A 24,901-nucleotide genomic window follows, 5' to 3' on the forward strand; every position below is an offset into this window, starting at 1 on the left:
ATCAGAATATCTGTGAAATATTAACACCATGTACCAGTTTGATGTTTTTACTGATACTTGAAATAATGGTATGACTTATATGGCATCTAAGATTTGATGAAATGATGTATTAATATGCTTTGGCACCAAATAGCATTTCTTGGGTGTGCTGATCCAGCTGCTAATATGTCTTTGTTTTAGAGGTAGATATTAATACCTTTTTATTGTGAACGAAACAGGCATGAAATGGGTGAGTTCCTTAGATAAATATATGACACTGAATTAATTGGACAGAATACTTGACATCTAATATTGCTTTTAGTAGCAGTGGCTGGTAGGGATGGAACCTGGGGATGGAATTCAAGTGTCTTATATACTGGACATTGCCTTTTTCCAAGATAAAAAGGGAATTTGAAAAGCAAATTGCATGTAGCTTCCACTCTCTTGGAGTAAAGATGAAACCCTGATGGTACAGTGTTATATGAACTATGAAAATAGAGAGACTATCTATGACTGATGTTTCAAGGTACAAGAAGATGCATCAGATATCAGCAGCAGAGAGAGGGGTAGGTTCTGGTTTGTGTATCTGGAAAAAGTTAGGAGACATTTCTGTTGGATCTTGGAAAGTATTCAAGAAAGGAACTAAGCATCCAGCACTTAAATATGCAGGTGCCATGAAAATGCATTCTCATAGAATTTGTTTCTGCTCTGTCAGTAAATCCCTGTCAGTAAATCCTTGGGCAAGTCAGTTACCACTTGGATTTTAGTTTCCCAGAGGCCTGGACTGGAGAAGGCTTCGGGCTTGCTAAAGATACTGTGACTCTCCTAGCACTTTGGAGATGTGAGTTCATTGATGAGAGTGTTGGTGATTATGCTGAGGTCTTGTTTATCCTTAGTTTTGTGGGCTCTTGGAAGAGAATGTTACAAAAGGTGGAAAAGTCACTTTTTTGGCTATTAATTTTTGAAAAGACAAAATAAAAAATTATATTCTCTAAAGCTAAGTAAGGAAGGTTACTGTGATGCTTTTCTACTACTTTGATCCCAAATATATCAATGAGAAAGATGAGGAATTTGGTGAGAAAACTTTAGAGCCTAATTTGCCAGAAAACCTAGGATCATATTTCTTTTCATTTGCCTGAAATGGGAACTGAGACTTGACCAAGTAGTTTGCAAAAAATGTTTGAAAAAGTATACCCATGTAAAAAGAATGTCTAGAATGATTCAACGACTATTATTATTTTTTTTAAATGAGTCATGGCAGTGTTTACCTTTCTCCTCTTTGCTTTTCACTTTTCCGTAACGGCACAGATTCTTGAGGTTTTCTTTCTTTTTTTTTTCTTTCCCCTCTGGTTATGTACCAAAGTTTTACTACATTAAAAGATTGTTGCTAATGAAATGAAAAATCTATGTCAAATTTGGTTAACATACTACTTTTAAAATGATGTTTTAAGGCTGTCTTGTCCTGATTTTTGAAAAAACTGGGTATATGTCCAATGACAATAAATTAGGATGAAGAGGAAAAATAAAGATTGGAGAGCCACAGCCAGACTATATCCTTTTAAAGAGGCTTTTTGGAAGGCCAGACTTGAATGAAGTGAACCAGTTAAACAAGTTTTTGTCAGTAGTGTCAACTTTCCTTGCTGGGTGATTTAAGATATTAGCTATTTTGGAAAATACATGGTTTGAGATAAGTAATCCCATCTACTTACCACCTTAACCCTTTAGGTAAAGAGATGATAAAATATGATTCTTCATATAACTGGACACTTGAATGTAGAAGGAGCAAAATGTAAGCATATTTTGTATGAGTGGTGATTATAGAAGGGTTTCTATTGTAGCATTATGGATTTTTCATTGGAATTAGAGAAAGCTTTTTGGTATCACTAATACTGAAAAACAAAAAAAAAGATGATCTAAGGACTGTCTTTAAAGATGAGTCCTGATATAAGTGTGCACATATGTGTATTTACTGATTTCTGATGTAAGGGACATGAAAGCTAACCTGATTCATTTGTTTTTAGGGGCTCTTGGCTTTGGGCCTCAGTGCAAGTCCATTGGAAAAGGCAGCTGCAACAATCTAGTGGTCACCAGCAGTCCCATGATGGTTCAGCGACTGGGACCCATTTCACCTCCAGCAAGCCAGGTCTCTACAGCATGCAACCAGATCAGTCCTAGCTTACAGAGGGCAATGAATGCAGCCAACCTGAATATACCTCCTTCAGATACCAGGTCTCAAATTACTTTTTTTTCCCTCTTCTTATGTTATAATCACACCCATGAGTGTTTTCCCTTTTCTTCCTGAACACATGCCCACACAACACACATACAGACACACTCATTCTCTCTCTCCCTCACTCAAGCAGCTCTTGTACTTTGAGCTTTGTAGGGGAAGGTGTATAAAAACTGTGTGCCATAATATCGTCTTAATTGGGAAGGATGGTTTAGTACTTTCTGTCATAAAGTGTGAGTGAAATTAATGCCAACTTTGAGATTTGGGGGCCTCAGTGACTAAATGCACGCATGTTAAGTCACTTTAGTCATGTCCTACTCTTTGCGACCCTGTGGACTGTAGCCCACCACACTCCTCTGTCCATGGATTCTCCAGGCAAGAATACTGGAGTGGGCTGCTGTGCCCTCCTCATGGGGATCTTCCCCACCCAGGGATTGAACCTGCATTTCTTATGTTTCCTGCATTAGCAGGTGGGTTCCTTACCACCAGCACTACCTGGGAAGCCCCCAGGGACTAAATACCAGTATATTAATCTTTTGATTCCTGGTAAAGGTCATATCATGGCCTGGAAAGATAAGATGTTCCATGTACATCTGTCTTAGCTGCTCGTTTTTCGGCGTTTATGTTGCAGTATCCTAAAGCTGCTTTACAGTCTGTTTTGTCTGTCCATCCACCCGTTCACTTGTCTAACCAAGTAATTTAAATATCTATGTTCTGCATAATACAATAGTTGAAGTTTAGGGAGATAGTTGAAAAGTTAAAGATAGAAATTGTGAACTTTCAGACTTTATGATGTATCTGGGAAGGCATACTCTCATGTGTGAGTTACATAACATTTCAACACAATGCCTGATTAGGTACTGAAATAAGTAGGTTCAATAAATGCCATATATCTATCTCATGGGAGATAATTAAATAGGGAAATTATCTCAGACAGATTTTTATATCTCTCAAGGTTGATATTACAGGCTACATAAAACCAAAATACTCTGTAATGTGTAAGGTCTATTTCTATGTTTGAAATGAATTATTTCATCTTTTACAAGTAGTCTTCTTGAAGAAATACAATCCAAAGTTTCTGCCTAAGTCCCGGATCTGCTGTAACTGTGATTTTGCAAAGGAATTGGACCTCCGTTCTGTGGACCTATGTACCCTTCTTGGGGGACTGGAATCTGCTGAGATGCTTTGCAGTTCTGGGTTCTATTTCTTCCTCTTCTTCCTCCCCTTCCTTCTTTTCCTCTAATCTTTCTCCCTCTTGTGTCTCTGTACTGTCCTAGCTGCTATTCAAGACTCTGAAATCACAGTTCCTGGATGATTTTTTATGCCAATTTTTTTAATGAGATGGGAATATGTTTTTTCACCTGAGATTTTTTGTGTGTGTGATGGAAAGCTGCTTCTGTCATTTTCCTGTTGATGATTATGCCTTGAGGGACTCTTCAGACTTGCTGAGTATTGCATGTAAAATTAACTGTACTCATGGGGTAGGTGTCATTGGGAAGTCTTCAGCTTCCTGTCTGTGGCAAGTCCAGCCCATGCCTTGAAGGCAGAGAGTCATAATTAATGGAGAAACTAAAGGTAGGCAGGGCACAGGCTGCTCCAACCATGCATGTATCTAGTGCAGTCCCTTTCATGGGTCGAGCAGGGAAGGGTCATTATCTCAATGTTCTCTAGCATATTTGATTCCTTAGCATAAATTTTTATACTTAAAAGACAACATCTTAGAGATGCATTAGCATATGTTTTAACTATGTATTCTGTGAGTCCTTCTATGGAAATAATTTTTTTGCAGGATGAGCAAAGAAACAGGAGTTGGGAAGTAGCTTGGTAAAATATCAAATTCACTTTTAGCAATTTGGAAAGGTTGCATTTGTTTGTGATACTTAAAACTGGTTTGTGTATCCCATAAGAGGAGAGATAGGATAGGAGGCAACAGTTCAACCTGAAGGCATTTTGCTATCTAGAGATAAAGATAAGATGGAGAGAGAATCAGCTTTGTGTTTTATTTATTGGGAGCATGCCTGAGGGTGGGGGGCGTGGGGGGGCGAGGAGGAGGAGTTGGGATGGTGAGGCTGGGTAGAAGCTTAAACTGTTCAATCTGAGTGATGGTTGCCCTATAAAAAACTGTAAAATTTATTACTGTTTTTCCTAATTATCTATGTAATTCTTACTAATTGTAGAAGATGTAGAAAATTGTGGACAAGCACAAGAGAGTATATGATAGTCATCCTGAATCCTATCACTCATAGGCAACCATGGGTGAAATTTTGACATATACCCTTCTTGTTGTTTAGTCACTAAGTCGTATCCAACTCTTTATCGACCCCATGGACTGTAACCCACCAGGCTCCTCTGTCCATGGGACTTTTCAGACAAGAATACTGGAGTGGGTTGCATTTCCTTCTCCAGGGGATCTTCCTGACCCAGGGATGGAACCTGCATCTCCTGCATTGCAGGTGGATTCTGTCGAGCCACCAGTAGGCAAACATATACATCATAATGACCTACCTAGTATTATATTTATTTTTTTCAGTTAATATAACCAATTTCCTTTGTCATAATCTTTTGTGGTAAAAAAAAAAAATCTTTAGCATCATATAATGTCTTCTTCCTGCCCAAGATTCCATTTTTTAAAAAGTATATAAATAAAGCTCTGATTTTTATCAGTCTTTTATAACTGGGCATTTGTTTCCATTTATTTCAGTATTATAAGTAATACTTTATTGGATCAATTCTGTAACTCTTTCGTTGCACATCTTTTTCATGACATATATATGTATATATATGTATACATATAGATATATAGTCATTTTCTTGCACCCCTTTTTGAGGAATTCCTTTTTGTAAGTATTTCTTTTGAGCCATTTGGCTTGGCCATCACACCTCTTATGGCCCCAGTAGTTACCTGAGCTCTTACTTCACCAGCCACCCTAACCTGTTTCACTGATGATTTCTTAAGTTTTTCATATTGCTTTCATTTTGTTTGAGTTATATTTCATTCATATATAGCTTCAAATTAACTGGTCACAGGAAATAACATGCTTAGGATTAGATGAACATCCAGAAATGGATATTTCTCTCGGTATGGTGATAAAACCACAGCTCTTTGTCACTTTCTTTCCCATAGGCCTGGTGTGGGTAGCAGCAGGGATTATAGAAAATAATCTTTTGGAATCTTTCTCAATCATTCAACATATTGTTTCAGAAAGAAAACAGAAAATGTGGGTTCCATTTATAGCTTGTGTGCCTTTAAGTCTCTTATACCAGATCTTTTAATCAAGAAGAGCATTATGGACCATGTGTTGGGTATGATATGGGGAAAACAATAGAGGATACATCTGATCCAACTAAGTGACTGCTTATCAAATCTGCTGCTTTATTTGTACTTATTTAAGGATTCTTGGCAACCGCCCCCCCTGCCTTTTTTTTTTTTGTATCTTTGGGAGGAATTTCACAGAATGTTGGTTTTATTCTTTGTAAAACAGAGGTTATTTTAAAATTCCAATTTGCTTATGTCACAGGCTGTATTAAGTGGAATAATATATAGGGAAAATACTTTATAAGTTAAAAATGGTTATCATTATATTAATTTACTCACCTTAATCAACATTTTTTTTGGGGGGGAACTTCATCTAACACTCTGGTGGGTACTGGCAGAGATAAAAATAATCGCTTTTATTGGAGGTCTTTGAATTTTATTGAGGAAGACAACACCCACAGATGCCTGAAGTTAGCTATGTTTAAGGTTCAGTATAGATAGAATATAATTTTTCTGGAAAGAGAACTTTTACTGAGAGCTACTATCTTTGGGGCAGGTTTCATGGATTAGAACTTTGAAATATTAAAAGATCTGAGTAATTGCTCAGAAGAGAGGTGAGCTGCTAGGCAAAGGCCATTTGTTGGAAGTTTTGTTCTTATTAAGTATTCAAGAAGAGAGCTCTCCATTCATATTATTGCCTTAGTGAATAGGACATAGAATTGCTTTCTGAAAAAATTTTGATAACTGTTCTAAGGAACACTGAGATATCTAAGGAGTTAAGGAATGTGCCTGCATGGAATTATGCTCAAATTTAATCAAGTCATATTTAGGTGTATTAAAAAAAAAATAAGAAACAGCTTTTAACAATGGAACAAATGAACACGTCTCACTATAGGCAGCCCTCAAACCAAATAGTATAATTTCAAATGCAAAACGTATACAGGTGGGTAAAATACTTCCTACTTGCTATTCATTGCTTGACTGGTTTGATCTCCTTTCTTGATCTCTCAAACCAGTCAATCCTAAAGGAAATCAACCCTGAATATTCATTGGAAGGACTGATGCTGAAGCTGAAGCTCCAGTACTTTGGCCACCTGATGTGAAAAGCTGATTCACTGGAAAAGACCCTGATGCTAGGAAAGATTGAAGGCAATAGGAAAAGGGGGTGACAGAGGATGAGATGGTTAGAGAGCATCACCCACTCAATAGACATGAATTTAAGCCAACTCCGGGAGATAGTAAGGGACAGGGAAGCCTTGCATGCTGCAGCCCATGGGGTTACAAAGAGTTGGACACTGAGTGACTGAACAACAAATTCACTGCTTAAAATCTGAAATGCTCTGGTATGACAGTGACCAGGCAAATGCACCATTTAAGAATGTTATATAAACCATCTCAACCTCAGGGTGTAAGGCAAAGTCAGTTGTCTTTGCCTTATATATGTCATGACTACTGATTTGACTTGGGTCGGAAAGCAATTCCTGAATCTCCCTGGGGAAGGGACTAAAAGGCCCTTGACATCCTATCACCAGGAGCCTTCAGCTGAGCTCTGCAGGGAGAGCTACATGCTGTGGGTATGCTGGGAAAATAATTGAAAGCGTTCATGGGGAATTAAAAAACAGATGGTTCAGAAGCTACTTTGGGACTTGCAAAGGACTTCAGCCCAAATATAAGGATCTGGACAGAGAAAAGAAAATCTGTATTAAGGGCAACTGGACTTAAATTCTTGCTGTGTTTGTCAATGGTAAACATTACCTGACTGGAGGAAAACACCAGATTGACAGTGGTGTTATCTCTCACCTAATACTGTGCATTTCAGAGTCGAGATGTTTTCTTGCTAATCTCTCATGCTTGTAGGAAACAGTGTTCCTGGCTTCTGTTTTGTGAAAAGAAGTAAGAGGAACAGATGGGATGAGAATACTTCTATTCTCCCTCAGTTCTGCAACAGGTTGCTTTTATAACAGCTGGAAGTAGTAAGTGGGCTCATCCTGGGAAAGACAGACATTCTATACAATATTTAAAATTTTTTTGTCAGAAAAAAGATCTCTGTAGAAAGCCAATAAAAGCACATATTAAAAAGCTGGCTTTTTAATATACACTATTCTGAGTTGGGAGTATGGTGAATTCTGTCTAGCCTCTTTGGGACAATGTTTCCATCCAAAAGGCATAGCTTTTCCCTTCAGTGATTTTTAAAGCTGATATCATGGTTAAAGCAAAATGAATTTTAAAGTGGCTAGACTACAACACAAAGCATTTTGATATTCAGGCAAATGTTGTGACATGTGAGGCATGTTTTATAAAGGGTAAGAAGGACAGGAGAAGAATTGTTCCTACAGTAATTAAAGCAGATGCTTTGCTCTCCGTGCAAATCTGCTCTGATTTGAGGACAGCGGCTCAAGAAGATCCCAAACTACAGGTGTAATTAAACCTTGCATGACCCACATGCAGAATTCCAAATATGACTCTACTTCAGGTTGTCACTCCCTTATATATTACAGCTGTATGTTATATATAATTTTTTATTTCTGGGTCAATTTGATGTTGTGACTGACTACTGACTACTCATAGTGTGAACTGCTGTCTTTTATAGAAATATGTAAAATTCCTTGATATCAGTGGAACAGATTTGTGAAATTATTATTAGATCCTCTGGATGACCCTTTGACTTTGATTTACTTTTTTTTTCCAAATTAAGCATTGGTTTATGTTTTACCTTACCAAATAGATTTCACTCAAACTGGGACTCTGTTTAGACTTGTGTTCCTAACAATGCCTATTGGTAGTGTGTTGCACATAGTAGGTACTTAATAAATACTTGTTTATTTGGTTTGCCATGACAAGTTTCAATAATTATTCCTAGGTCTCTAATTTTTCCCTGTAGAAAAAAAGATATATAAAAATATAGCAAGGACTATTTATTATCATTGAAGTATCAGATTATTTATAACAATAGACCTTTGTTTTATTATTCCAGCAAGCATTAGCCTTTATTTTTCCTCTTGGTAAAATGTTATATACCTGGAACTAAAAGTCTTGGGCTTTATCTTAGCCAAAGAATGTGTGTTTAGCTGAGAATGCAATTAGGGGAAATACTTAAGAGATTGTCAATGCAATGTTCTTTTAGTTTTAGGCAATCCATATCCTGCTAAAATGTTTGTCTTTTTTTTTTTTCCTCCTCTTCCGGCTGCCGTTCCAGGTCCCTTATTTCGCGAGAGTCTTTGGCCTCCTCAACTTTGAGCCTGACAGAAAGTCAGTCGACCTTGAACGTGAAACAAGAGTGGTCGCACGGCTATAAGGCTCTCCCTTCACTCTCCTCGAACCACAACTCTCAGAATGGCACTGATCTAGGGGACCTGATTAGCCTTCCTCCTGGGACAGCCATGTCGGGCAACAGTGTCTCTAACTCATTGCCGTCCTACCTTTTCGGTATGGAAAATAGCCACTCTCCTTACCCCAGTCCCCGACACTCTTCAGCCAGGTCCCACTCGGCCCGCTCCAAGAAGAGAGCACTGTCCTTGTCCCCGCTGTCCGACGGCATCGGGATAGACTTCAACACCATCATCCGCACCTCGCCCACGTCCTTGGTCGCCTACATCAACGGGTCGAGGGCTTCCCCCGCCAACATGTCTCCGCAGCCTGAGGTCTACGGGCATTTCCTGGGCGTGCGAGGCAGCTGCATTCCCCAGCCGAGCTCAGTGCCAAGTAGCCAGAAGGGTGCGCGGGCGGCCGGCGGCGGCCTGGCTCTCCCAGCCTACGACGAGGACAGCGCGCTGGAGTATGAGCGCATGCACCAGCTGGAGCACGGCGGCCTGCAGCCTGGCCTGGTCAACAACATGGTGGTGCAGCACGGCCTGCCGGAGCCTGCGGGCCAGCCGGCCGGCCTGCTCAAGACCGAGCGCCTGGACGAGTTCCCCGGTGGCGTCCTGGACCTGCCCCCTGCACCCGCTCTGCCTCCCCTGCCACCGCCGCCCCAGCCCCAAGGCCCCCCGCCGCCCTACCACGCCCACCCGCATCTGCATCATCCAGAGCTGGTCCACCAGGCCCAGCCGCTGGCCCTGCCCCCGGCCGCCCTGGAAGAGGAGGGGGAGATGGATGACGCTGGGGGCAAGCACTGCTGTCGCTGGATCGACTGCAGTGCCCTGTATGACCACCAGGAGGAACTTGTGCGGCACATCGAGAAGGTCCACATAGACCAGCGCAAAGGAGAAGACTTCACTTGTTTCTGGGCCGGTTGTCCCCGAAGGTACAAGCCATTTAATGCCCGCTATAAACTGTTGATCCACATGAGAGTTCACTCGGGGGAAAAGCCCAACAAGTGTTCGGTGAGTCTGCTAAAGCCCCCTGGAGTTCATTGAAGGTGTATGTGGTTTTCCAAACTCTGCCGCAAGTTGGGGAATGTTTTCTTTTATGGACTTTGGGTGCTGGAGGTCTAGGTGTCCATGAGATTTGACTCCTCTTCAGCCTGAGGAAGGAGAAAGTTTCTTTAATTACTAGTGGCTGGGGTATCTCTCCACTTCTAGATTCTCTTCTGCAAATGTATAAGATCAGGGGAGGTTCATCTGCCACACTGTCCAAAATCTTAGAAAACTGATTCCCATCAGGCACCAACTTAGACTTGCTGAAATGTGCAGGGCAGAGAAACACACTGCACCACCAGCAAGCTTTAGCTCTTTTCCAAAGTAAATATTCAGTGACTTCCCCTTCTCTGCAATAACTGGGTGAGTATTAGGGTTAGAGTGATGGTTCTGATATTTGGAAAGGAACTCACACTTAGCAACTTGGCTAGTAAAATTGTTGCTGCATACACCCATGCGCCTGCACACTGCACACTCCAAGGTTGTCAGATTAATTAATGATTTATAGCCAGCATTAAAACACTCAAGGATACCACAGAAGCAGAATCTGGATCTCCCTGAACTTTCAGGAGAGGAAATTGGGTGAAAATGTATAAAGAGAAAGAACCCAGAGGGGACCTTGCCTTTGGTGTTGAAAGAAGTTGGCATGTTGTCTTTCTCCCCGTCTCCCCCTTTCACAGCATCAGTCCTGGAACTACCTCTCTTTCTTTGCAAAATTTACTATTTTTGAATAATATGACTCTTAAATGGTTGCACAATCATTTCACACCTAACAGAAACCCTCTGGGTTTACAAGCCGGACATCACACTTGGGATCACAGGGTGGCTTTGCACAATCTCAGACAGCTCGCTTAACTCTTCGAAAAGGAAGAGCATGTGTTTTATGTTAGTCCAGATGGACAAGAATATTTCTCTTAGAGTTAAAAATCTGAGAATTGTAGGTATTTCCTGGATATTGAATATGCTGCAGGTCACTTAATGTGTGAAATAATATATATATCTATATATATATGATTTTGGAAAGGAACTTATTTAGATGGTGGCCCTGCAGCCAGAGTCCCTTCTTTTTGTATTATGTCTTGATAATAAAGAATCTGGCCCATGTTTGCCATGTTAATGTTTGATTATAGATTAGCCAAGTTGTCGGATTCATGTAAAAGCAAACCAAACAGGTGGTAGTTGTAAGGCAAGTATTAGAAGCACGTTTTTCATCATCCAGTGGGTACTTTTGAAAAGGTTTTAAGAATTTCTGGAGGAATGAAATTGCATTTCTTGTCGTTACAGTATGCCCCATGTTATGATTTTTCTTAAGGAAAACTTGAAGCTGATACATTGTAAGAATGCCAGGTTATATGACTGAAAAGAATAATTGCATTCCAGCCAACAAAACCTTACTCTGTCAGTAAGGCTCTGCATTAAAAATGCCAGAAAGAGACAAGCAGTTGAAGGCAATTCCATTTACTCTGTTTGGAACACACTGGCCTATTGCAGGCAAGAGAGACATTCAGTCTCTGAAGGAAAACAGTCCAACCTTTTAGTTCTGACTAATCCTGGCTGAAAATAGTTTGCTGGATTTGGCTTTACTGAAATAAACATAAAGGCTTGAATTATCCAAAAAAATTTTTTTTTGCATTGCAAAATTAATTTTTGTGCAATAAGATTTCCGTATTTTCCCACTGTTCCCAGATTTTGAAAAAACATATAACTTTGTAAAGTTGACTTTTGCTAAAGTGCATGATGACTATTAAAAATAGAAATGCTTCAATGAAAGAATAAGCTGAGAGGTGAATATTTGCAGGCATCTGCATAGCTTTTCATGATATTATTCAAGATGGGTATGGGAAATGATTGCTCTCTCTCCCCTGGTCTGCTTACTCCCCACTGCTAGATGAAATCTTTGCAAAATTTAGATTGCTAGATTTAATAGCATATCAGATCAAGGCCCACAAAGCATTAAGTTACATGTTATAGTGCAAATGTATTAGTACAGGGTTTCTGAGGGCCTGACTAATATTGTAGCTCTCATCTTGGGACTATATATTTTTAGCAGGGAGACATCGATTTTCCTATAAAACATACATATCACGAACATTCTGTCTTCTGAAAGCTGTTATGTTGCTACATGTCATCTGCTTGATTTGTAAGGTTGTAGTTAACTGGTAGCAAATAATTTTGCTCTGAAAGTTTAGTAGTCCTCTCAAGTTGTAGCCCATAGAGAGAAGACATATTGTGTGTAATGTGGATGCACATCTGAAAAAGATGCATTTTTCTGCCTTTTGCAAAACCAGTCTTTACACTCTCAGAATCCAAACAGAAAGAACTATTAAAACTCATCTGTTTCATCTCTCACTTTTTAAGAAACTGATGGTAGTTGATTCAAAACTCAAGATCTTTGCCAAGTAAAATGGACCACATTCTTCTTTTGGAGACATGAAGTGATCTTTGGGTTTTTATGGCTGTGTCACATGCTACAAAGACTAGGAGTAATTTAAATTAAAAGGCCTAGTCCACTTTTGTTTTACTTATGTTTAAGGGCCGTTAATTTTCTGTGGACCACAGTTAGAGTTAGTCATCCTTTTCACTCACTTAGCTTATTGACCCAGGAAAGATGTGATGACCCAGTTGTGTTTGGTGACCATGACTACAGGCAGCCCAATGAGCTTCTGGAAGTCATGGTAAAAGGAGGGTGTGTGAAAGGGCTATTCAGTGACAGCCTGCTTACAGTAAGAGGCTACCACTGGTGTCCTCCCTTGATGCCAAATTCCATTTCATGCATGGGAGAACACATTCTTAGAGTCTCTGACTGTAACTCCTCAGCCTTACCCAGAACTCTGGGATTTAGATCACTCAGGACTTTAGGTGGCAGAACTGGGGGAGGATTGCTAATTTATTACTTGGTTAACTTACTGGAAGAAGAGAATGGTTTCTTTTCTCTTTCCCACCCAAACAACTCCACCCTTCTGTAGATCTCATTCTTACTGCTTCTCTGGAAAGTCAAACCAGCTGCCCTCTTTTCAATCTTGGCTTGATTACAAAGATATTCCCAGCCAATGGCAAAGTGCTGGAGACGGGTAAAGGCCTTAGCAGGCAGACAGACAGACCTCAGTTAAATCAGAAACTGGAATATGTCAGTACTATATTAAAAAATACCTGAGTCCATTCACTTTTGTCTACTAATACAGCAACTTGTAGGCATGATATTATTCTATTTAGACCTTCCTGAGCTTAGACCACCCTTAACATTGATGAATCTCAGAAGTATCAAAACTTTTAAGCATTTCCAAGTATAATTTTGCTGAACTCAATTTTTTTTTTTCTGAGATGAAAAGGTTTCAAACTCTCAAGCCAGAGCGTAGTGAAGCCTTATAATCAGTTTCTTTCCCAAATCCCTGTTTCATGTTCATTAAAGGACAACATAAAATATAACCCAAAACTATAGATGTACACTGTGCGCTGTGCTTAGTCGCTCAGTCGTGTCTGACTCTTTGCAACCCCGTGGACGGTAGCCCATCAGGCTTCTCTGTCCGTGGGGATTCTCCAGGCAAGAATACTGGTGTGGGTTACCATGCCCTCCTCCAGGGGATCTTCCCAACCCAGGAATGGAACCCAGGTCTCCTGCATTACAGGCGGCTTCTTTACCATCTGAGCCTCCAAGGAAGCCCAGGAGTCCTGGACTGGGTAGCCTGCCCTTTCTCCAGGGGATCTTCCCAACTCAGGAATTGAACTGGGGTTTCCTGCATTGCAGGCGGATTCTTTACCAGCTGAGCTACCAGGGAAGCCCATAGATGTACACTAACCATCCCTAATGATAGCTACAGTAAGTGTTCCAACAGAGTGCTCACGGAGAATGTTTTTACCATAGTAGGTCTTTTTGCCATTAAATTGAAGAGTGTGCAACATCTAGATAGCATTCCCAGGAAGATGTGCTCTGAGTGAGGCCAGGCACACTCTGTCTGCTAGTACTTCTCATGAGAAAGCCTATCTGATCGGAGCAAAGTGAGCAGAGGGACAGGCTTCCACTGCCAGGATCACAAACCCTGATCCTGGCCTTTGTACACGATAGAAAGCAGTTGTGCTGGGAGGTTAGGGAGTGTTAATAAGGGAATTAGGGGGAATGTGGGTCGCCACTTAAATTTTGCTTATTTTTCCTGGATGAATTTTATCCAATAGCAAAAAGGAATTTTGCAAAACTTTTACCCACCCACAGATTTTCACGAAAATGTCACTGACCAAAGACAGCTTTGAATCTTGTATGAATTGACTCATTTCTCCACAGGCATTTTGCCTGGCAAAATTCACAGTATTTGCTTTGGCTTGACTATTGGGTCATTTGCTTTTTAAGTAACATTGGATTATGGAATACAAGAAAATAAATACAGAGCTGGGGCTATGTCCCCATTCCTCTTTTATGGCCTGATTTATGGGTTCATGAGCCAGCTTTAGCCATGTAAGACATTTCTTGAGGAAAAGTAAATTCATTGTAAAATGTGGAAGAAGACTTCTTCCCCCCACATCCTTTATTATTTTGATAAGATTTAGCATTGATGTGGGAGAAGGCAATGGCACCCCACTCCAATACTCTTGCCTGGAAAATCCCATGGATGGAGGAGCCTGGTGGGCTGCCGTCTATGGGGTCGCACAGAGTCGGACACGACTGAAGTGACTTAGCAGCAGCAGCAGCAGCAGCATTGATGTGGTGACCACAAATTAACTGAATAGAAGGAATCTCAGAAAAATATCATCTAAGCATAACTGTTAGTTATCACTCCATAATCTTCATATTGGCAACAGTTAATAAATTCTCATAGTGTCACATGTTGGAGAATATGGAGAAGGGAATGTTTTAACATTACTAGTGAGAGTAAATTAGTCTAACCACTTTGGGGAAAAATTTTTGACTATCTAGCAAACACGCAGTTGAGAATATATAACAAAACTCTTAAGTATCTTCCCTGGAGCAACTTTTGGTGGCAGAAAGACATACAAAGAGGTTTTTATTATACCTTTGTTTTTTAAAAACTATAAAAGACTTATCTGTCCATAGATAAGGTACATCAGGAAACTGTGGTTTATTCCAAATGAAATAATATGAAGAAATTTAAAATTAATGTACTGTAAATAAGCCAATATATCTATATATTGATAGATAATATGGATAAATAGATAACAATATTAAATGAAATAATTATATGCAAGAAGGTATATACAGTGTAATATAATTTATGTATATTTAAACATATGCTGTGGTGTTGGAGAAGACTCCTGAGAGTCCCTCGGACTGCAAGAATATCCAACCAGTCCATCCTAAAGATCATTCCTGGATGTTTATTGGAAGGACTGATGCTGAAGCTGAGACTCCGATACTTTGGCCACCTCATGCGAAGAGTTGACTTATTGGAAAAGACCCTAGTGCTGGAAGGATTGGGGGCAGGAGGAAAAGGGGACGACAGAGGATGAGATAGCTGGATGGCATCACCAACTCGATGGACATGGGTTTGGGTGGACTCCGGGAGTTGTGATGGGCAGGTAGGCCTGACGTGCTGTGGTTCATGGGGTCGCAAAGAGTCAGACACAACTGAGTGACTGAACTGAACTGAACTGACTGAAACATATGCTAAGCAGTATTATATAGTTGTTGTAGAAACATAGATACATAATTACTTATTATGTAATACAAAATACCATAAAATCATGTAGGCAGGATAACTTTAGGATAGTGGATACTTCTAGAGACAAAAGAAATAGGAATATATGGGATGTAGGGATTTTGCTTTATCTTTTATCCAAAGAATGACAGAAATGAAACAAAGATGGCAAAGTATTAAAATTATTTTTAAAAAATTATTTTAGCTTGGTGGTGGTAATATACTCTATGTGTTGCTGCTCACTTGAAATATTTTACAACTATAAATATAAATTTTTATCTAAAAAGAAAAGAAAATCAATGAGTATAACAGTTTAGCTCTGTTCCATACATAACAGCTTTTAAGATGAGGAGGAAAAAACCTAGGAAAATTAAGTGATTTTTCTAAGACTAATAAGTTGTTTGGCCATTGTCTACTTATTCCAAGGATGTGGTTTTTCCACCTTGACTGACATTGGAATTGCCTGAAAAGGTTTATGAAATACCCATACCTTGATCCTACCCCCAGAGTCTGTGATGTAATTGGTCAGGGGTGTAGCTTTCCTGGTGATTCTAAAGTACAGAAGGGTGAGAATCAGTGCTCTAAAAGCTTCCACATTCTGACACTGAACTCAAGAGAGATGAAAGCCTACCCTGTCATCTCAGGTAAGGAGTAGGGAGGCACTGTTTAATAGAAAGTACATTTTCTTTATCATCAATGCCCTGACAATGATTAGGGTACTCTCGTGTTCCCTTGGAATAAAATTCAAGACGAGATAAGATTACAGAGTAGCTCAGGTAGTGGCAGAAGGCTTTCAACTGAGTGTCCATTTCATATTCAGAGTATTCTCTCTCTACAATTAATAGTCATTTAAAGATTGGGATGAGACTCTGCTGAGTAATGAATGTCATTGCCACCTCTTTGCCTCTTGAGTTAAAAGTGGAACTGACAAATTTGTCACATTATTCTCATTTCTAAAGGTAAGATAGAGTGTTTTTCCTCCCAACTACCATGCATGCAGCCTTTCTGCTTTTAATATAAAATGATCTTCAAAACATTTTTGCTACTATGGATGTTTCTGAAGAGTTGGTAGATTACCAAAATATTGAATTTTTCCTTTTAGCAAATCTGCCTGATATGATTAAATAAATAAAGTTAACATTAATATCCTCTTTGTCTCTTGAGGCCGAAATACCACCAGTGAAACATCTGGTAAAGATCAGAGAAAGGATGGTTTCCAAATCGTATCCCACAAGGCATCAGTCTGTCAAATATTTAATGCAAACTCAATGATTTAAAAAGATACAACTAAATCACAAGATTATTTCCCAGCAAGTTTACATAAAAAAGAGATACCACCATATTTATCTGTGTATGTACATATCCAGCATAGTGTAGACATACACATGTCACCATAAATTACAAACCCATTAGTATAGGTAAAAACAAAACCACAGAAATTCTCATCAGATGGGGCATTGACCACAGTTTATAAGGCATCTGTCAAATTTGATTTTACATCCCCAAACACAGTTTAGAAAGCTTCCATTTGGTAGTGGTTTCATTTTATTTTCCTTTGGAAGGTATTTAATCCACTTTACCTGGGGAACTGGCTTTTCATGAACTTTGTCCTGAAAATAAATTCATAGCAGATTTGGGCAAACATTTCATAGAAAGTCATGGTTTATGTTTCTTTGCCCTGCCCTTCTAGTATTAATGAAAAGCAATAGATAATGAGAGAAACTTTTAGAGGCTAAATATTTGAGGCTTTATCCTCATTAAGCAAAATCATTAACTACATGGTGGTTAATGTTCCTTTTAGTTCATATTTGTTTTGTGGTTTTCCTCTAATTTCATGCTCTGAAATAATGTTTTTAAAATTAGAAAAAATTATGGTAATCTTTTCCTAAGTGATCTGATTAAGGGAATATATTTCAGATCTTTTGAGGTTTATTCATATGTAGATTTTAAAATGTGTTTTTCTTAGTTTCAGTGTGAAAAACTAGTTTGGCAATTTTTTAGTCATGTCTTTTGTGACCTTTGGAATATTTCTTGATTACCTTTGCTTTGAGTGGTTGTTTTGATATCTTTGAGTCCAAATACAATTCAAGAATGTAGAGTGAAAGACCACAATTATATTTCCATAAAAGAAGTGTTCTGATTCTCTTTGGTGTTTCAAAAGTGTTTTGTTAAAACTTTGGGTAGAATGACGTGGAAAAGAGATTTTTTTTTTTCTGGGCAGATTTATTGTAATTGCTATTGTAATTTCTATTGTAATGACTGAATCAGGGCTTCTGTACTATCAGTAAGACAATGAATGTTGTAATCTTGGACAGTGGATATGTGGCTGGCAAACACAAAACCTGGATGAGCAGGCTCAATTTTCCATTTACTCCAAGTATGGGCAGCCTCAACCAGAGGAGTTTGGTTGGTTTGGTTAGGTGTCATCACTTGTATGGGAGGTTGGTTTAGATAGAAATTTGATGAGAAAATGGAGTGAAACCTGTGTGTTCTTATTTTGCAGCACACTATTTTTATTTTCTTGGGTCATGGTTCCTAGATTTGAATACAGAGAACAACTAATACTTCTGAATTTTGAAGAATTAAAAATGATTAATTTGAAAAGTTATTGAGAAACTAGAAAATGAGATGACCTAGTTCTGGGCAGACAAGGCAATGTGCGTGAGTAATTAAACTTAGTGTGAGCATATAGTTTATTATTCAAATTGGGACATTTTTGAGAGTGAAAGGGATTCTCTTTTCCTGGAATATTGGTATAAGCCAGGCTTGTCCTGGGAAAACCAGGATGTATAGTTGTCCTACCCAAATAATATATGCACTGATGTGTCCACCCTGTCAGTGCATGCTCGTTCATTCATTCGATCACTCAGTACAAGCCTTGTACCATGCCCTGTTCTGGAAGCTGCAGTTGGGTAGGTACAGAAATAATGGGACATTCTCTTAAGGAGGTCATAGCGGTGACAGCTGCGAAAATAGTTATTTACACAGTAATGGAAACAGGGGCTCTGATTTAGGTCCATGCAAGTTGTTTTAATGGGAAAACAGGGAAAGAAGCTTCCAGCTATGTAGAGTCTTAAAGGAGGTGACTGCACCTTGAAAGAAGTCAGTGATTCTTGCAGAGACAAGGAAGGAATCCATTTGAGTGGAGCACCACAATATGTGATAACTCCGGGGTGTCAAAGAGTCCAGGAAAGAAACAATTCCTAGGTAGTTCGATGGTCCGAGACTAAGTAGAAATGGGAAGGGAGGCGTGCAACTTACTTTGAACTAATAACAAAGGACTTTTACTATCAAACACAGGTAATATTTTGAAAATTAGAAGACATTGTACACCTAGTTAATACGAATGCAAAATTGGTTAAAACAAAAATCTTCAAAAGCAGTATTACTAAGGTAAGAAGCACTCCACTTTAGTGCCTGTGAAATGAAACTTTGACTTCTCCCAAACCATCTCCCCCAAACCGTCTCGTAAAGTTTATAGTTTCATTCTTCATTGAAATATATCTCTTGTTAGCTCTAATATGAAACACAAATTTTTCTTTTGCCAAGTGATCAGCCAGAGAAACTGATATATGGAGACAAACATAAAAGTATTTTCTGTGGTGGACTTTAAAGAAAAAAGAAAAAAACCTGAGGAAGATTAGGGACCAAAGGCTATTTGATAAGTTATGTAGAATGACTGAGATATGGACCGAGACCATATACATTATCTTGTGTATGAGTAGCCTTCCATTCGTTAAATAATTTCCTTTTATAACCTGGAAAGAGAGTAAAATAGTGTTAAGCACTTTGGTTGTACTGGTACTCATCATGTTGAGCTTGTCAGTCCTTTCCCAACTTCCCTCCACCTTCTGACTACTAAGATTTGCTTTGGAATTTTTTTTTTCTGCTCAGACTGCATTAATACAGAGCAGAGCTAAATGTTTGAGATGGTTAGAGGAATGCACATTAAGTCAGTTCTCATCAAAATAGCACCCATTCCTGGCAGTTCAATCTGGAACACCTTAGGTCTTCATGCCTCTCTAAACTGAGGAAGGCAGAGTGAAAGGAGAGCTTGGCCTTTTGTCACTTGGGCTTCCTACACTAAAAGCACTTACCTCTTCTGGGGCTTGAGCCTCCCAAGTTCAGGCCATTTGCCTGTGTGACCAGAGAGCCAGCCTGGACCCAGCATCAGTAGACTTAGATGTTCAGAGTGTTGCAGATAGAGCATCTCACCGATCTTGTTCTTGAAATTACCAAGCTTGTGCAGAACTTGTGCGGAACAGGCTTGTGCACAACAATTTCTTTTCTCTCTCTTTTTTAAGCATGCTTTTGTAAAAATGCTTTGATTTTTAAGCTGGGCCATGGATGTTGGTCCTGGTAAGCTCATCCTGTGATGAGAAATATTGCTACAACTAAACTGTTTTCTGCCACTTCTGCCTTCCATTCCCAGTCACAGTTTCTAGTGTGAAACCACCAAATGTGCTTTGTTAGCCAAGAGAATGGATTTGGGGGTGGAAGAGCAGTTGTAATGAAGGGGAAATGGGGGACCCCACCTTAAACAAAATTCTGAAATGGAAATTTGTCTTCCATTACATCTGTAGTGGCTCTTACTGTCTCTTTCCCTCAGAATTTCCATGCTGCCTTAAGGCCCCATGCTTTTGCTCCTTATTTTTTCCCTCCATCTATTCAAGGCTTGCTTTTGGGAAAGAACTTCATCAAAAATAAAATTCATATGTATAAATGGTGAATGACTGAGAAAAGATTCAGTGCACTGGCTTCCCAAGGGGAAGCTACTATTTTCACTAGGAAGAAAGTGTTAAATCTCTCCCTTAGAAACTCCTTCAGAGAAATGAAAAGGGAAAGAAAATTTGTGTTACAAATTCTGAGTTACTGGATTACTTTAATCATCACTATAGCCCTCAGAGTGAAGTAATTTGTGAGTCTGAGACTCATATTCTCTTCTTTTTAACTATGTATTCAAAGATAGTTATTCAAGGCCTACCCATAGCACTTAGCTCAATGATTAGAATAACATATAGTAGTACTCAAATGTATACACATACATATCTGTCTACTTAGCAAGCAATCAACTTATCTATTTATTTATATCTGAGTGTATGTGTAGATATATATGTATATAAGTATATGTGTGTGTGTGTGTATTTTTGGAGTCAGGTGATAGATGCATGAAGGTTATTATTATTCTATTGTTTCTACTTGTGAGAAGGTTTGAAAATTTCCCTAATAAGTTAAAAATAAGCAAATAAAGTCTTTGAGTTAACTTCTAGGAAAGAAAAGGACAGTTTGTTCCTTCAAGCACCTCAGAAAATGTTGCCAGCCATTTTGTTCCCTGAGGTATCCTATGTTCTGATCTGAAAGCAAATTAGTTTTTTCCATTTCTCTTAAAGGCCTCTGAAATAATTTTATTTAAAAATGAGATGAGTGATTCTCTTTAGCAAGAGTATGATATTTGAAAAGCAAATGATAGCAAGGAAGTGTTACTGGAATATATTAAGATAATCTAACTTCTGCAATAGACAGCCCCAAATCTCAGTGGCTTGGTACAATAAAGGTTTATTTCTGGTGCGTGTTATAATACAGCTTGCTCCTCATGATTGTTCAGTGACTCAGCATCCTTCTATCTAATAACTCTGCAATCTAAGTCTACGGTGAAAGAACATGCTGAGAATTGTGCAGAAGTTTTGGAAGCCAGATCTACAAAGGACATGTTTCACTTCTTCCTGCATCCCATTGCCCAAATTCAGTCACATGACCTCAGCTAACTGCAAGGGAGGTTGGGAAGTGTGGTCCTTATGTGTGCACAGGAGCACATTAAACACAGAACACTGTATCTGCAGCAGGGAACTAGACATCCCTCTCCTGCTTCACCCCTAACTTATCCATGCTCTCTGTATCCCTTTGAAAAGAAGCAACATTCAAGTCTTGATCTTTGAGTTTTTCTTAACAGCCAACCTTTCTCATCAAAGCAGTTTTGTAAAAGATCATTTCTTTTTTCTTATCAGTGCTGGCTTCTATAACTTGCTTTTCAACTTACTAAATCTTTCCCAGCCCAACCATTTTTTTCTTATTTACTCTCCAAGGATTCCATTGCCATACAGTCACCACTGCTGGGAAAACTTTTGTTATCTCAAGTGAATTACTCAGTTTTTCCCACCTTGTCCAAATTACATGTTCTTGGTGCATAATTCCCCACTGCTCATCATCTTTCTAAGTCATGAGGATGTGTGATGTCTTTATGTCCCACAGGCACTCACCCTTGAGGGAGATCTGCTCATTATCAGGGCAAGGTCATAAATGAATCACAGAGAGATACACCATTTTGAACAGAAATGTGGTGTGAGGGCTATTTTACTAAGACCCTGAAATGCAATATTCCCCATCTGTTCATAAAATAACTTATTTGATACACACAGTGTGGTCATAAATGCTCTTCTCTTCTCTGAATGCTTGCTTTTGGTCATGAACTGGCACACACAAAAGGAAAAAATGACAATGTGCCTCTATGGATACTTTTGGTCCATTTCCATAAATATATTCAAACAAAATGAAATTGCCTGGCTCTTTATAATAGGTCCTTTAGTGTGTTTAAGCTCGCAAAATTACCCCCAAGGATGACAAATTGTAAACATCATGCAATACCACAGCCCTGGTTCAAGGCCTGTCTCAGTGTTCTGCCGACATTCACTCTTCCTAGAGACGTTTAAAGTGTTTTAGGAAAACAAAGCTAGGCAAACAAGCTTATCAAGAACAATAATAAAAAAAAAATCATTGATTCTAATTAGGCAGCGTCACATATAGAGAAACAAAGCTGCTTTTGTGCAGTGAAGTGTCTACCTGTTCTCTGAAACACATGGAGTGCTTTCCAGTGGCTTTAGATAGTCAAGCTGACAAAGTTTCAGGGCCCTGACCTTTTGGCCCATCTCAAGTAATGCAGCTGCATTTGTCGAAACTTGCTGAAGGTGTTGGTGGGAGGTGTGCTGGGATACAAGTATGAGACAGGTGCTTTTTTTTTTTTCTGAAAGTTCCAAATTACATGATAAATTGAGGTGGGAAGTATTTAGGTTCATGAGGCAAGGATTGAGTTTGCAGCAATTATCTCTAGTTGTTCCTCTAGTGTTTCCCCCAACAGCTCAGTGCATTGACCCACTGCTGGCGAGGACTCCAGCAACTCGGGCTGTCTGGGTCTTCCTGATCTTTATCAATTGTGTGTCCTGGAAAGATCATCTTTAGATTGTAACCCTGGTTTTGTGCTATGCTCGTGGAATGGGGTCTTTATGATGGAACTAGGCAAGAAGGAGTCATATCTTCTGAGCAGATAATGGAGAAATCACTCTGCTTTCTCCACTGAGGTAGTAAATTGGAATCAACAGCTGTGTTACTGTCACTTCTCTTGAATTCAGAACTTCAGAAAAATGAATTTCACTAGACCACAGGGTCAGGAACATAGATCTTGGTAGATCAATGGGCAGTTTAGTTAAAAATTAAGAGTACATATTGACCATTTGCAGTGTCAATGATTTATTTTTGAGGAAGGGTTTCATAAAAACGTTTTTAGTTGCCTGATTGTACATTTCCTTGGAAGACTGTCTTGCTAATTACCATCAGGGAGTAATAATGGTTCCTGCTGCCCCCCAGCCAAAAAGCCCATTGTGTTCTGAGGGAATGATGCTGCCAAGTGTCTTGACAGGTTCCTGCTGCACTTGTCAAACAGGTGTGCCTGGGAGTGAAATTTTGAAGTTGGATTCTCAGTTAGCCAAGATTAGAATAGGTTTAATTGAAGATGTCTGGAATGGGGGCAATTTAGAATTCTTAAATACAGAATACATACATTTGTAAAAAACATTGTACTGACCATTTCTGAATTATTTGGTTTCATCCTTTATTTTTACTAACATAGACATCGTATACAATTCAAACAATCATAATATAACAGAAAATTATTTTAATATGGAAAATGTCATAAAGTTGTTTGTGTAATTTTTTCACTTAAAAATCTTTGCATATTTGATTTATGTTTATATTTTAATACTGAATCATTCATCTAATTGTAGGTGTGCATGCTCTCTGTGTGGTCTCCAAAAGTGACCCTCAGGTGTAAGACAAAAAGGTTTCTGATGATTGTTTCTATTTCACTCATTCAACTATTGAGCAACTGAGCAACTATTTCATAACAAACAGTCTTCTAGGACCTAGAGATATAGCAGTGAACAGGTCAGACCCCAAACTCCCTGTCCTCTTGGAGGTCTAGAAGGAAAGATAGTAAATAACACAGATACCTAGGGGAACAGAGTTTCACACTGAGGGAACAGCAAGTATAAAGGCTTTGAGGCAATAGTGTTGATCTGGTGTTTTCTAGAAACATCAAGGGGTCCAGGGTGGCTGGAATGGAATGAACAAGGATGAAAGAGAAAAAGAATTCAGGGGGGAAATGGGATCTAGATTGTTTAGGGCCTGTGGGCCATGAAAGGATAGTTTTTTTTTTTTTTCTTGAATATTTATTTATTTTTATAAATTTATTCACTTTAACTGAAGGAAGGATAGTTTTGAGGAGAGGGATGATATGATTTATTTTTTGTTTTGATGTAATTGTTGAATGCTGTATGGAGTGTTTATTGAGGAAGAACAAAGAATAGAAGCAGGAAGACCAAACCTCCATAACTGGGATCATTGCATTAGCCTTCTCTCTAGTCTTCCAGCTCATGTCCAGTGGTAGAAGTTAGGATAATCAATTGAATTTCTCAACAGATTGGATATGAGGTGTAGGAGACCGAAGTGTCAGCAGTGACTCCAAGATTTGGGGTCTGGGAGGATGGGAGTTACGTTTAACTGACGGTAGGAGGTTTGGGAGAAAACAGAGTTTGGTTTTAGACTTGCTAAGTTTGAGGAGCCTGTGGTATGAGTCCCAGCGTGAGTCTAAGATCAGGGAAGTCAAGGCAGATACAGTTTTGGGACTACCTGTGTATAGATAGTATTCAAGGTTGTGAGATTGACTGACTTGATTGAATGAAATAAGAAGCAAAGTCATGAAAAAATTGGTGTCTGCACTCCTGAATCCCATGTAGATTGAGTGAAAGGAGAAGAGAGTAGTCTGAATCAAGTCCTCTTTACGAAACACCTTGTCTCTCCTTTGCCCTGCTTTGTTGTATTGCCCTGACTCTGTTTCCTGTGTATCTAGGAGAATTTCAAGGTGCTGTTGAAGACAAAAAGATAGGGCTGAAGAGGTTGTTTTTAGTTGGCTACCATCGATGTATTTGTATTTATGTCTCCAGCTCAGAAGATAGGCAGACAGGAAACAAGGAGGACATGCTTCAAGAGACGAAATAGGTTTCTACCATCAGAGTCGTATCCTCTTGAAACTGGGGGCTTGTTAATAATAGGATCGATATATCTTTCTTTATACAGGACTTAACAGTGTATGAGCTTCAAGAAATAG

The 24,901-nt window shown here is 39.1% G+C and overlaps 1 protein-coding gene across 8 annotated transcripts in view; it reads left to right on the forward strand.

The window, feature by feature from the left end:
- GLIS3 (GLIS family zinc finger 3) overlaps positions 1–24,901 on the forward strand; it is a 533,844-nt gene that overhangs the window by 215,653 nt on the left and 293,290 nt on the right. For 6 of the 8 annotated variants that reach the window (XM_043890929.1, XM_043890930.1, XM_043890932.1 and 3 more), the window contains 2 exons: positions 2,001–2,208; positions 8,662–9,787. In XM_043890929.1, the coding sequence (XP_043746864.1) occupies positions 2,001–2,208; positions 8,662–9,787 (1,334 nt within the window). The remainder of the gene's footprint in view (positions 1–2,000; positions 2,209–8,661; positions 9,788–24,901) is intronic. The other 2 variants (XM_043890934.1, XM_043890933.1) reach the window with 1 other exon arrangement.

Source organism: Cervus elaphus, chromosome 29 (assembly GCF_910594005.1).
Source record: "Cervus elaphus chromosome 29, mCerEla1.1, whole genome shotgun sequence".
NCBI lineage: Eukaryota > Metazoa > Chordata > Mammalia > Artiodactyla > Cervidae > Cervus > Cervus elaphus.